Below are 13,703 nucleotides of genomic sequence, written 5' to 3' on the forward strand. Positions count from 1 at the left end.
TCCATACATAATCTAAAACTCAACAATTACATGGACACGATACGGAAATATAAAAGATATTCAACAAATGGAATGTTAACTTACATATTTCAGAAGGCTTATATTAAACATATTCCACCAAAGACTAACATTTGATCTAAACCAATACTTACAAGTAAAATTTATTATAATTTATGTTAGTACATCTACACATATTTCAATGTGTAAATCCTTCATTGTCAATTTTTCACGATAGTTAACATTAAATACATAACTCTAATAATGGTTCACACATCATCTATGACTCTAGATTCATACAAATTTTGCCAATCCAATTAAAAATTGTTGTAAAATATAACTAATTTCTCAAATTAATCAAGTATACAGATAAATATTCATTTTGCATTTATAAAAACGTTCATATTGAATCAATTACAGAGAACCACTTTTTTTATAGCTTGTGTGAAAATATCTCACTCGTGAGAAACTATGTTTGAGGGAAAATTGGATTGATTCAAGGTTAAGTTGCAATGTTAGTTTTAATTATATTTTTCCCTTAAATGAAAATTCAGTTGCTTCGGCAAAATTAGGGATGAGAGTCAAGTATGGGCGTATGTTATAATTTCACTTGAGTGAAAATCCACTCTTGATAAAAACAATACCAAAAAAGCTAGCCTCTGTAACATAATTAAACCAATTTTTATAATATTTTTTCAAAACCACTTTAATCATAGAACTTTAAAATAATTTAAAATAATCAATTAAAATCATAATTAGTTTAAACATTATCATTCAGTCAAATGGTATAAATCTAATCTCAAACAGTAAATTCAAACAATACACAATTTTCTACAAAACTCAAAGACACTATGAGCACATCAGCACTTTCACATATACAAGGTCCTATTGAAAAACATAAATAATCTCCTTATCTTCCAAAGAATTTCCAAAAATCCAAATAATAAAATTATTCTAAAATGTAGATATTTGATACAAGATATCAAAACATAACAAAATTTGAATTATGTTAAATTGAAAGAATATTTGTTTTCAAAGTAATTTCATCAATGTCCATGACAAAATCATTAAAATAAAAATAAAAGAAAACGAAAAATATTTACAATAAATAATAACCTACTATGTTTAAAAAAAGAAGGTAAGAACAATCCCTGATTCCCCGAGTCGTGCAAATAGTAACCTGGTTTTTCCATTCCCATTCCTAGATACTATTTTCCCTCACTAAATATCCCTTTTGCTCACCGTGAACAACAAAATGAAGATAACGCAATGCATATATATATCTTCTGTTATGGTAAGCCATTTTGCAGAATTGAGAATAACAATAATAACCACATTTTAGGAATGTAAACACAATTACACAAACTGGAAAACAATTAGAATCAAAGTCTCAAACAAGTCTCAACCTCGTCTGAAAATAAGCCATAACAAGCAAAACTAGTAGGTAGTGTCTCCAAAGAACATCATTGCTCTGTCCTTTCGATATCATGTTTCCAGGGGCTAAGATGCAAAACAAAAAACAAAGAAATCACAGTCAGTATAAAGTTAGTTTTTTTTTTTTTTATAATTATTTTTCAAATAAAGTAGAGTTTATATATGTCTGAATATTTTTATTTAAAAGAATAAATAAAAACTAGTATAAAGTATGCAAACTTCCAAAGTTTCTTACCGCATTGCCTTGTTGAATTAGCAAAACTTGAGCAAAGACATAGCAAGCCTTCTGTATCAGTATCAAAGCCACATGTCCCACCAGATTTTTTGCAACTTTCACATCCGGTGTCTGGCACACTGAAAGAAAGCTTGATCCCATAAACCCAGTCCAAAGGGCCAACACCCTTCAAATTTTCGGTGTTAATCACACTTGTATAGTGCGTGCAGTCTAATATGTTCATGCTCATGAACTTCACAGTGCCATAAGTGGTGAAGCAGCACGGTGGGGAGCTGTTGGTCAACAAATGGAAGACCCTGAAGGCATTGCACGCGCCATAAAGCTCGTCACACGTGTGGCCAGCGAAGTTGAAGCAGAGATACTTGTAATGGTTTAGAACAGGAGAGTCTATGGAGCAGTTTAGCAGGACGAAAACTGTGTCCTGTGATGGAGGGATTATGGCGGATTGAATATCGGTCATTTGGAAGTCGTGGTGAGGTTGGAGAATGGAGCAGGTGGACATTGCAGGATCGTAGACTACCATGGAGTTTTTTTCATAGTCAATGGATTGGACTTTGTAAGAGCCTGAAAGGGTTTGAAAGAACAAATCAGTGCTGCAGTTTAGCATGTGTCTGAACTGGGGTGCACCGCATCCATCTTCTAGGCCAAAGGGGTAGTTTATGGGAATGCTGCCGCAGGAGGTTTTGCAAGGGGAGGAGAAGAGTGTGAGAGTGGGAATGACTTGGAGTTGTAATGACAATGTTAACAGGAACAGTTTGAAGAGGGTGAATGGTTCTGGTGAAATCTTCATCTGCATGTTAGAACTCAGAAGCTAGCAATGGTAGAACTGTTTGGATTGGATTGGAAGGAGAAAAAGTAATGACTTTGGAATGCTCATTTTTTCTTACAGAGAAAGTGTACAAAATGACCGTAATTTACTCGAGTAAGTTTGAATGGCTTTTTGAACGTTGGACACAGGCTGGTGATGGGATCCACACCTTGAAAAACATGAAGCACTTTTGCTAGTTTCCATCGGAATGCGTGATTGTTCAATTATTATACTGTGCGTATGCAGTGCAAAAGCTTGTGCCACTAGTATAAGAAAGGAAAATAATATTTTAAGATGCTACGGCTTGACATTAATAGGCTTGACATTTATAGGCTTGACATAAATAAATGTGAGAGGTGAAATTTATAGGCTTGACATTTTGAGATGCTACGGCTTTTGATTTTCAAACTGATGTTTTCTTTTCTATTTCTCATGCTAAAAAAGATACAGGTAATAGATGATTACTTTATATCGGTAAGTATTAATATATTCTCATTTTTAATATAATAAAGTAATAACAAATAATATGAACACTTTTAATTTTAGTAGTTTATTTATATTTTATCAATTATAGAGACAATTAAGTATGTTTTATGTTTGAAAATTAGCAATAATTACGTATGACTACTAGAAAAAGTTAATAAAAGAATTATTACAAAATTTAAATTTATAAACTAATAAAGTAGGTCTAAAAAGACTCGTTTCAAGATGGGATAATTGGATATTAAATTTAATTTTTCTTTTAATAAATACATGTAACAGTTGATAAAAAATATTTTATTATTTTAATTATTGATAAAATTTAAATAAAATTAATAGTTAGGTTTTCTTTATTAAAGTTGTTATTATACTGCAGTAGAAAATAATAAGATATATTGAAATATTTTTATCTATATAATTTAGGTTTAATATCTTCTTTGGTCTTCGTATTTGTGTCCAAATATCAGTTCAGTCCTCAAGTTTTGAAGTGTCTCAATTGAGTCATAATTTTTGTAAAAATGCACACATTTTACCCTAACCGTTAACTGATCTCAAACGACGTTAAGTTTAGCTGACGTGGTATGTTGACGTCTTGGCTTAATCCCTCTTGAGGACCGAACTGAGATTTTCACACAAATATGAGGACCAATAAGGGATTAAGCCAACACGTTAGCATACCATCAACAAAATTTAACGTCGTTTGAGATCAGTTAACGGTTGGGGTAAAATGTGTGCATTTTTACAAAAATTATGACTCAATTGAGACAGTTCAAAACTTGAGGACCGAACTGAGATTTTCACACAAATACGAGAATCAAGAGAGGTAGCCTTTTTAGAAAATATATATATTATTTTTCTTTTATTCATTATACATTTCAACTTGGGGATGTAGCTCAAATGGTAGAGCGCTCGCTTTGCATGCGAGAGGCACGGGGTTCGATCCCCCGCATCTCCATTTATTTTTTGAATTTTTCTTTCTGATTTTGAAAAGTAAATAACTTTCTTTTTGTTTCCTCTTATCTCGAAAAGGCGGAATCTGCCGTATAAAAAGCAGACACATTCCCGCCAATATGCAACAGCTGGTGCGCAAAACTAGGGTTTCTGTTCAAGAACTGCGAAGGCCCCTCAGCTGCATTGACCATGGCGGAGGACCTTACTCAGATCGCTCACTTGCTCAACAGCACCCTCAGCCCCGACGCTGCCGCCGTCCGCGTCGCCACAGACTTGCTCGATCGGTTCTCCCTCAATCCGCAATTCCCTTTCCAGCTCCTCACCCTCTCCGCTGGTATTAATTTCATTTCCCTATTCAACTGCTCCTTCCTGAGACAAAACAATCGTGATAGTTTTCGGTTCGTTTTTTTGCGAACAGGAGCAGGAAATCAAGGCCAGAAAATTGCCGCTGCTACCTACCTCAAAAATCTCACTAGACGTAACGTCAGTAGCTCCGGCGAAAAGCCTTCGAACGTGAGCAAGGAGTTCAAGGAGCTGCTGATGCAGGTGTTGCTTCAAGTCGAGTTATCCGTTCTCAAGATTCTAGTTGAAGTGGTATGACTATAGTCATTTTCGCTCTTTAACTGCTTTTGAACTGTGTTCTGATCATATTTACGTGTATATGTGTGTGCGGGTACTTATATATATTTGAATCTGACTGATGACCGATTCTGTGGCTGCAGTTCCGCCCCATTGTGGCAGCTGATTTTGTTAAGCAGAATTTGTGGCCCGAGCTTGTGCCTAATTTGCAGGCTGCTATTCAGAATAGTCATCTTATCAACAGTTCAAACACTAAATGGAATACTGTAAATGCACTTATTGTTCTCCATGCTCTTATTAGACCTTTCCAGGTATTCAAATTTTAAAGTATGTGGTGATGAGTTTCTGAATTTTCTGTTGTTTGTTGTAATTTGTCGTATTGTGGTTCTGTATGAAAGGAATGCTGGTATTGATAATTTGTTCAAAATTTCTTTCTTCTGGTTGAGTTGATGTATAAAGGAGGGAAAAGAACTTGTCACCGACTTGTGTCTTGCATTGTACGAATTTACATGTGCTTCTCTAATTGATTTTTTTCCCTAGTTTATGTGGTCTTAAGTTCGTTCCGAATCTTTGCCAGTTTTGTTCTCTGAAACATTCTATTTTTAACATGTACTTTAGAAAGATCTTTTTTTCTCATGTGCATTTGTGTCCTGGTTAGCCACATTCTGAACTTTAGGATTGTACTTCTTTCTATAATAACACTTTAACTCTCTTTTTGTTTTTGTATAACTTTGTATGTAATGTGATACTTGTTGAATGGCTTATGGAAATACAAACTTTTAACCATTAAATGGAGAAGATAATTGATGGACTTTGGTTGCCTTGACTCATGATCAAATACACTCCTTCATCATGCAGTATTTTTTGAATCCTAAAGTAGCTAAGGAGCCAGTACCGCCACAGTTGGAGCTTATATCGAAAGAAATTCTTGTGCCTTTGCTTGCTGTTTTCCATCAATTTGTTGAAAAGGTATTGTCTTCTTATTTGCGGTCCTCACCTTTTGGCATGAGTTTCACTTCTGAGTGATTTAATGATGCTTGGATCAGGCTTTAGCAACCCATGTCAGAGCAGAAAATGAAACGGAGAAAGTCCTTCTCACTATATGCAAATGCCTACATTTTGCAGTAAGTATAGACATACAAAAGTCTACACATTAGTTATTTTCTGCATTAATGTGAAAATATTCAATCATGGTGGAGCTAAACCTTTTAAATGATGTTATTATCTAAATGGCATTCTTCAGTTATCTTCTGCCCGTATTGATTGTGATGCCTGTACCCTTGTGTAACTTTGCTATTAAATTCTGATAAGTGTACTGCACTTCTAAAAGTTGGACTTTGATGCTGAGTTTTTTGCTTGTCAGCTTCAAGTGGAATTTGTGGCATCCTGATGGTAATTTGTCTCAATTTGATTCCAAACTGACTATTTTCAGTATTGAGTGTAGTTTTGTTGAAAGCACATTACATAATACTATTTTCTGATAAAATTATGGATGAAAAATTCTTGGTGTAGGTCTCCATGTCTCTTATTTATAATGAAAATTCAAGTGTGTAAGAGAGATAGATCCATTATTCTCATCTTGTTTAAGTTACTACTGTACTTGTTCAAGATAATTTGGTTCTTTCAGTGAAAAGGAAAATTTCAGAAAGTGTGGTGCATTATTTTCTCTTTTACTAGTTTTTATTTTGTCCAAGACTTCAGCCTTAATTTTTTTCCCTGTGCCTAATATGCTTTATTCTGTTTTGCTACTGCTACATTGTATCCCTTCTAAATTGATGTTTCCTTTTTTTTTACATGACATTTTTATTTGTAGATGAAGTCCTACATGCCATCAACATTGGCTCCTCTGCTGCCTTCATTCTGTCGGGACCTGATGAGCATTTTGAGTTCTCTGAGCTTTGATGGTGCAGTCAATCAAGATGATGAATATTTGACAAGATTGAAGACTGGAAAAAGAAGTCTTCTTATTTTCTCTGCCCTTGTCACCCGGCACAGGAAGCATTCTGATAAGTAATGTGGTTCATAAAGTGTTTTTTAATTGAGTATAATTTTTTGCTATTGTATATTGAATCATATGCTCCTCATTTTCAGGTTGATGCCAGAAATTATTAAATGTGTTTTAAACATAGTCAAGTTTAGCAAAAATACGAGTGTAAGATATTTTCATTATTTCGTGTGCTTAATGATTGGTTAGTTGGCCTGAACATGTTTATGATTTCTAATTTAGCTCTTTGTCTGTCAGAATTCTAAAATACTTAGCAGTGCTTTTCCTGAAACCATTTTCTCGGCATTATATTTATTTTCCAAACTGCTTCAAAGTCATCATTTATCTTTAACTTGATTCTGGACTTGTCTTACCTTGATATTTGTTGTTATAGTTCCTCATATTGGTCATTCCAAAATTTGAACTGTTATGTTCCTCTTGCAGCGACTTCCTTTCCTGTCCGAGAGGCTTATGTCCCTAGGTTTTGATGTAATTTCAAATATACTAGAGACTGGGCCGGTAAGTGTTTTGTTTTTTTTTTGTTTTTTTTTTTTATTTCAATTGTTAGACTGCTAAAAAACGTGAATTTTTTAGTGAGCATATTCTTCAAAATACTCATCTTTGATGGGCTTCCGAGTAATTTTATGCAGGGATGGCGTTTAGTTTCTCCACATTTTTCAACTCTATTGGAATCTGCAATATTTCCAGCATTAGTATTGAATGAGAAGGTCAGAATTTATTGAAACAAAAGTAACATGGATAGTGTTTTTGCTTAAGTGGAATAAATCAGTCAAAAACTGTTTCTTATATGTTTTTTCTGGTTATTTTCTTATGGAAATGTTGATGAATAGGACATGTCAGAGTGGGAAGAAGACCCAGATGAGTATATCCGGAAGAATCTTCCTTCAGATATAGTATGAGAATTGATCTTTGTCCTTTTTTTTTTCTTAATGTTTAGATATATCTGACCTGAACTTATATTAGGATGAAATTTGTGGATGGAGAGAGGATTTATTCACAGCCAGAAAAAGTGCAGTAAACTTACTTGGTGTTATTTCAATTTCAAAGGTTACTGCTCAACTAAGATTGATTAATCCATGGCTTAGTTATTACCGTTGTTCATTTTTGTCATTAATGTCTGCAGGGTCCACCAATGGAGACTGCCACTGACAGTTTATCAGCTTCATCCAAGCGTAAAAAAGGTCAAAAGAACAAAAAAAGCAATCAACGACGCTCTATGGGGGAGTTATTGGTGCTTCCATTTTTGTCCAAGTTTCCCGTTCCTTCTGATTCCAATTTGTCTCAGAAAATATTGAATGAGTGAGTTTATGCATGCTTCACATGTTAAGTAAATTCAAATTATATTTTTAAGATCAATGACCTGATCTATATAATAAATACTCTGTTAATATTTTAGTATGTTTTTGGAAGTCTATTGACAAAGCAATAATATAATTAGCAATATGAGTATGTATGTACTTTCTTTTTGAATCAGCCTCAAAAGGATATAGCTGAACTTGGTTCTTGTTTTATGCAACTTTGTTGAAGAATTAATTGCTTTCAAAAGCACTCTCAAGAAGATGCCAAAAAAAGTTATTTTCACAAATCAAGTCAATTTAGTCAATCATGAGACTAATCAATTGTGTTTACAGCTATCATGAATTTATACAAATGCCTTGTACATTTTTTGTTTTGATATGCCTTTCACTTCTTTTTTCAAAAGAACTTTGATCTTGAGTAAAGAGGGCAAGGTTATTTGTTGTGTAAACATCCTTACTCTATAGTAGGTTAATTTCCTTTCTTTATGACTTTTCTACATTTTCTTGTTACATCTTGAACTATGGCAGTTACTTTGGTGTTCTTATGGCATATGGTGGCCTGCAAGATGTGAGGACATTTCTTCTTTTGTTCAACTATTCATCATTTTTTTTATGATAATTTACGAAAGGAGTTTTAAATTCTATAATTTTACAGTTTTTGAGGGAGCAAGAACCTGAATTTGTAACAACCCTTGTACGAACACGGATTTTGCCTCTGTACACTGTAGCTGTGTCCCAACCATACCTTGTTGCTAGTGCAAACTGGATACTTGGAGAACTAGGCTCCTGTCTGCCAGAAGTAAGACAAAATGTCAATTAATCTTTCATGACTCAAGAAACTTTATATTCAAATTACTTATCATTATGCTTTGATGTTACTGCAATGGCAAAATACTTTCAAGACATAGTTGATCCCAAGTTGGTTTGTCTGTTTTCAGGAGATGTGTGCTGATGTATATTCTCAGTTGCTTATGGCATTGGTCATGCTGGATAGGCAGGGCCCTTCTTGCTATCCAGTGCGGGTTTCTGCTGCTGGGGCAATTTCCACACTACTTGATGTGAGCTTTTAGTTCCCTGATTTGTTTTGGACTGGGATGTTCTTACACTTTTCTCTCACTGTTTTCTGTTCCCGTCTTCTTTTTCAGAATGACTACATGCCCCCCGACTTTCTACCCCTTCTCCAAGTAATAGTTGGTAGCATTGCAAAGGATGAGATCGAGAACGAGAGCGAGAGTTCCATCTTATTTCAGCTTCTCAGTTCTATTATGGAAGCTGGAGATGAAAAAGTTGCTGTCCATATTCCACATATTGTCTCCTCAATAGTGGGTTCAGTCTCAAAATGGTTAACTGTCAATATGGAGCCTTGGCCTCAAGTATGTTTTTTTTTTTTGTGTATTTATTGATTAATAATAACTTCTATTTACTTCACCATACATAATAACATTAAATCCGGATGTTTGAAGGTTTATTGAAATTTCTTCACAAGAATCCACATTGTTTTCAGGATTGGAAGTTTTAATGATTTGAGTTGGATGAAATTAAGGACCTACTTACACTGTTATGTATGCTGTAGATTGTTTCTATATCAAAATATAGTCACTCGTGCCTTTATCTGTTTTACCCAATATAATATTTTCTTCTAGGATAACATTGAGTACAATTTTTGGGCGTATAGTGACGTGTTTGCCTTGATATGCCGAGTTTTTTTCCCTTAATTGCTTTGTTTGAGGAGGACATATACTTTTCTTGTTTTGATTTGAGTTGTTAGGCTATACATGTGCTACTGTTGATATTTGTTTATGTACGTACAATAGGTGGTTGAAAGTGCAATTGGTGCTCTGGCAGTTATGGGTCAGACTTGGGAAAATTCAAGGCCTGAAGAATCTGATTTGGATGAGGCTCGTGATAAATGGACTGCAGATCACGTGACAATTGCTAAAGCTTTTGCTGAACTCTTGCAGCAGGCTTGGCTTACCCCTCTATCCACACTGGTTAGCTTGAGTTCCTTTTAAATTGAACTTTGATTTTCTTTACTTTATGTGCCCAAGGGAAAGGGAAAAAGAGTATTTGAATGGGCTTGATGAAACTCTGATTTGTGATGATCTATCTTGTGACATTGCATTTTTTTCTTTTTATCTCAAACGTTTTCGGTGATAACAATGATAATTTGTCTTACACATACACACCTCTTTTACGATTTTTTTATTGCTATTATTCTTTGGAGTATATTTGCTTATACACGTAAGTGTTTGTGCTGATTGGTCCCGCTCCTTGCTTTATGGTTTGTCTATCAGATAATAATTTACTTATGTTTTTTTGCATTATATTAAAATAAGATTAAATATATTTTTAGTCACGGCAATACTTTTTGTTCCTCAAAATAGATTGTTTATTTTGGTTCCTCAGTCATGACAATGTTATGTTTCCTTATTTCCCTAAATGAGTAATCTGAAACGAGAGATGTTTTGTAAAGGATATGGACAACATTTGACACATCTCCACAACTGCTTGATTAAATTTGAAATGACCATTATTCTTATTAGTGTCAAAATGAATATTGTATTGTTTACAATATTTAACCCTTTTAATATATATCGTCCTTTTAAAAGTTTTTTCACCTTTTCCTGAATTTGATAAGGATCCACAAGACCAGCAATCTCCCCCCTCATCATGCATAGAGAATTTGTCAACTTTGCTGCAGTCTGTGTTGCTATCTATTGATGGAAATCACATGATTCAAGAGCTCAAAGTATCAGAGCTGGTGTCAGTTTGGGCTGAAATGATTGCGGAGTGGCATGCATGGGAGGAATCAGAGGATTTATCAATTTTTGAGGTGATTAAGGAAATCGTAAATATCGATAGCAGATATAGGCTGAACAACTTTATTGTAAAAGATATGCCACCCGCTCCAGCTCCACCTGTTCCTGAACGTTCAATTGTAGAAGGCATTGGAGCTTTCATCAGCGAGGCAATTAAGCAATATCCTTCTGCAACATTTAGAGCTTGCTCATGTGTCCATATATTACTACATTGTCCAACCTACTCACCTGAAACTGAAGGTGTGAGGCAATCATTAGCTGTTGCTTTTAGTCAAGCAGCCATCTCTCGGCTCATAGAGGTTCAAAGCACGACTGGTGCTCTTTGGAAGCCCTTATTGCTTGCGATATCTTCATGCTATTTGTGTTATCCTGATATTGTAGAAGGTATCCTGGAAAAGGGTAAACGTGGAGGCATCACAATATGGGCTTCTGCTCTGTGCCATGTATGCAACAGATCTTCTGAGCCTGGTCTGACGGCAGAATCTGAGATGAAGTTAACTGGTAAATAGTTCCTTTCAATCTTAATTTATACATAATATTTTGTTTTTCCTTTTTCTAAGTAATTGTCTACCTTGCCTATTTATTTATTTATGTAATTGTCTATATTATTATATTCTTTCTTCATTATTTACCTTCTAAAATTGTTTTTAAGCAGTATAGCACAATTTGATTCTATTGTTTGTGCTGGAACTCGAAGTGGCGGTAGTTGTAAATCGAAATCTTACTAATCACGCGAAAACCTGCATGGTTCTTGATTGTACTTGTGTTCTTTTACTCATGATTGAATATATTGTTTTAAGGCTACGGTTTATCTGAGTTATAAGTTCTAACAGTCAAAGAAACACAGTCAAAAAGTTGAAACTGTTTCTTTAACAAAGTTTTGTTAATTTCTTTCTTGGTGAAATTTAGTGATGGCATTGGCCCGATTGATTGAGCAACTTCTCAAACAAGGGAAGTCCGGTGATGAAATACAGAGTTGCTTTACTTCACTGTTGGAGGTATCCATACGATTGAAAGAAGCACGTGATGGGAAAGATGAACAGGGATCCGATGACGCTGAAGGTGACAGTGACAATGAGGAGGATGAGGATGATGACACTGACAATGATGATTATGATGAGGTTGATGTCTGGAGTGCTTTCACACGAGAAAATGCTAGCAATACATTATCTAACACCTTTTCTATCACAATCTTGCTATTTGAAATTTGTAAAAAGAACAAAATTGTGTGGGTCACTCCATATTTAAAGAACCTCACTAAATATTTTGTAGTTCTCAATAAAGTTTTCCTAATATAGGATAGTGCGTTGCTAGCACTCCTCAAATATCTCATTTTTTTATTATTATTTGTACTTCATATGCATCTCTTTGCCCATAGGTGATTAACATGTTCTCTTCATTTTCTCTTTTTGGTTGGTTTGTTTGTTTAAATAGGACTCTGGGACCGAGGAATATGAAGAAACAGAAGAAGAATTTCTTAAAAGGTATGCTAAAGCTGCTGAGGCATTGGAAAATGGTTCAGCTATTGAAGAAGGGGACGATGAAGACCAGGAACTGGAGCTGGAAATAGGTAATCTTTTTGTTGTATGCATATGGGAACATGTGCTTAATGTACTTTTTATTAAACATGCATCGTCCGTGTGAAAAGGAAACTTCTAAAATGAGTTGGTCATTGCATCATTATAATTAATCTGGAGTTTTTAGGCGGTTGCATCATACTGGTCAAGAACATTTTATTCATGAATATCATTGTCAGAAATTAGGTACACAAATCTCATTGGCAAATATAGCTATACCCACGGGTATCACTCTGAACCAACTCGGATATATCCGCTTTGGCTTGGCACCGTATTGTCTTATTTTTTTTAACGGATGATGTTGGACATATACATGCGCGCGCGCGCACACACACACATATACATATATATATATATATATATATATATAATTCAATAGTAAACATAAAATTATAAATTTAATAAGAATAAAATATTGTTCTTAACTTTTATGTTTTAAGTTTATTTTTCATGTATTAGTTGAATTGAAATATAACTAATCACTTAACATATAAATTATTTAAAATGTAGCTGTGAATTAAGATTATAAATTATTGTGACGGGTCTTACGCAGATTTACTTAAATATGAAAACACTTGACGGAAAGGAAGATGCATGTTTAAATCTTACACTAGTCTCGTATAAACTGTGGGAGAGGGGTGGGTTGTGCTAAACTGCTGTCAGCCTGACTTGATGTCATATCTTGACTACCTTGATGCAGTTTTATTTGCTATCTGTGTCTCCCTCTGCAGTTGTTTAGGCTGCTTATTCACAATTTAATCATAAATGGAAATTTTACCGTTTTTAATCTGTTGTCATGATCCCAATACAGGTCAATTAATGGACATTGATGAACAAATGGTATTATCATCCTTGATAGACCAGTACCATCATGTGCTCATACGAGGACTGGTTTTGCCATCGGAGCTCGTTGTTAATTTTCTGAATGCCTTCCCCGTGTACGATTCTTACTTCAATCGATACAAATAGTCATGGTTTGTTTAGTTGTGTGTAAATGAAAATTTTAATTTAGAAAAAGTTGGGGATTTTATTTAAATGTGTACAAAGGAGAGAATTTTCTTTTTTTTTTCATTTTTGGGGTAGGGGTGTTCTAGAAATATTTAGTTGCTATTCTTTGGTTGATTAGTACTGTGTAATTATTCTTTTAATTGGAGAGTGGAGCAAGTCTTTATTTACAATCTGGGATTTTTCATGAGTTGAGGCAGTCCTTGGGAGCTGCGAAAATGTATACTAGTAAACAATTGTCCAGATTTGATTGGATAATGATTTATGCACTGTGATAGTTGTTGTGTCAAAGTAATTGGATCCTCTAAAATTTTAAATTAATCTGCAATTATGATGCAATGTAAATAAGTTTTGAAAACAAAAGGATAAGTGTTTTGGGTAACTTTAAGTTATTAGGTATAAAATTGTTCCATCCATGTAATATCTGTCCTCGTTGCAGTCCGCTTGCAAGTCTCTTCTCACCTCATCTGATCTATTTTTCTGAAATTGGTGGAAGTTAGAAAGTTGTTTCTTTG

General features: G+C 34.4%; 2 protein-coding genes and 1 non-coding gene across 3 annotated transcripts; 2 read left to right on the forward strand and 1 right to left on the reverse strand.

Annotated features, from left to right (window-relative positions):
• Positions 1-1,109: 1,109 nt before the first annotated feature.
• LOC106767656 lies at positions 1,110-2,762 on the reverse strand. Its single transcript, XM_014652592.2, has 2 exons — positions 1,667-2,762; positions 1,110-1,497 (listed from the first exon to the last, which is right to left on the reverse strand). The coding sequence occupies exons 1-2, from the start codon at positions 2,460-2,462 to the stop codon at positions 1,388-1,390; spliced, it is 906 nt and encodes a 301-aa protein (XP_014508078.2). The 5' UTR covers positions 2,463-2,762; the 3' UTR covers positions 1,110-1,387.
• A 1,074-nt stretch (positions 2,763-3,836) lies between these two features.
• TRNAA-UGC lies at positions 3,837-3,909 on the forward strand. The gene has a single exon. It is a non-coding gene; the product is annotated as a tRNA-Ala (tRNA).
• Positions 3,910-4,006: 97 nt separating this feature from the next.
• Positions 4,007-13,483, forward strand: LOC106768800 (importin beta-like SAD2). Its single transcript, XM_014654127.2, has 21 exons — positions 4,007-4,239; positions 4,324-4,499; positions 4,628-4,795; positions 5,343-5,453; positions 5,531-5,608; positions 6,298-6,494; positions 6,576-6,636; positions 6,913-6,987; positions 7,119-7,196; positions 7,320-7,382; positions 7,453-7,536; positions 7,613-7,788; positions 8,316-8,355; positions 8,443-8,586; positions 8,726-8,845; positions 8,933-9,160; positions 9,602-9,778; positions 10,426-11,107; positions 11,516-11,727; positions 12,041-12,176; positions 12,995-13,483. Exons 1-21 carry the CDS (start codon positions 4,095-4,097, stop codon positions 13,150-13,152), a joined length of 3,309 nt encoding a protein of 1,102 aa, XP_014509613.1. The 5' UTR covers positions 4,007-4,094; the 3' UTR covers positions 13,153-13,483.
• The last annotated feature ends 220 nt before the right edge of the window (positions 13,484-13,703 follow it).

The sequence above is a fragment of the Vigna radiata genome, chromosome 7 (assembly GCF_000741045.1).
Source record: "Vigna radiata var. radiata cultivar VC1973A chromosome 7, Vradiata_ver6, whole genome shotgun sequence".
NCBI classification, from domain to species: Eukaryota; Viridiplantae; Streptophyta; class Magnoliopsida; order Fabales; family Fabaceae; genus Vigna; species Vigna radiata.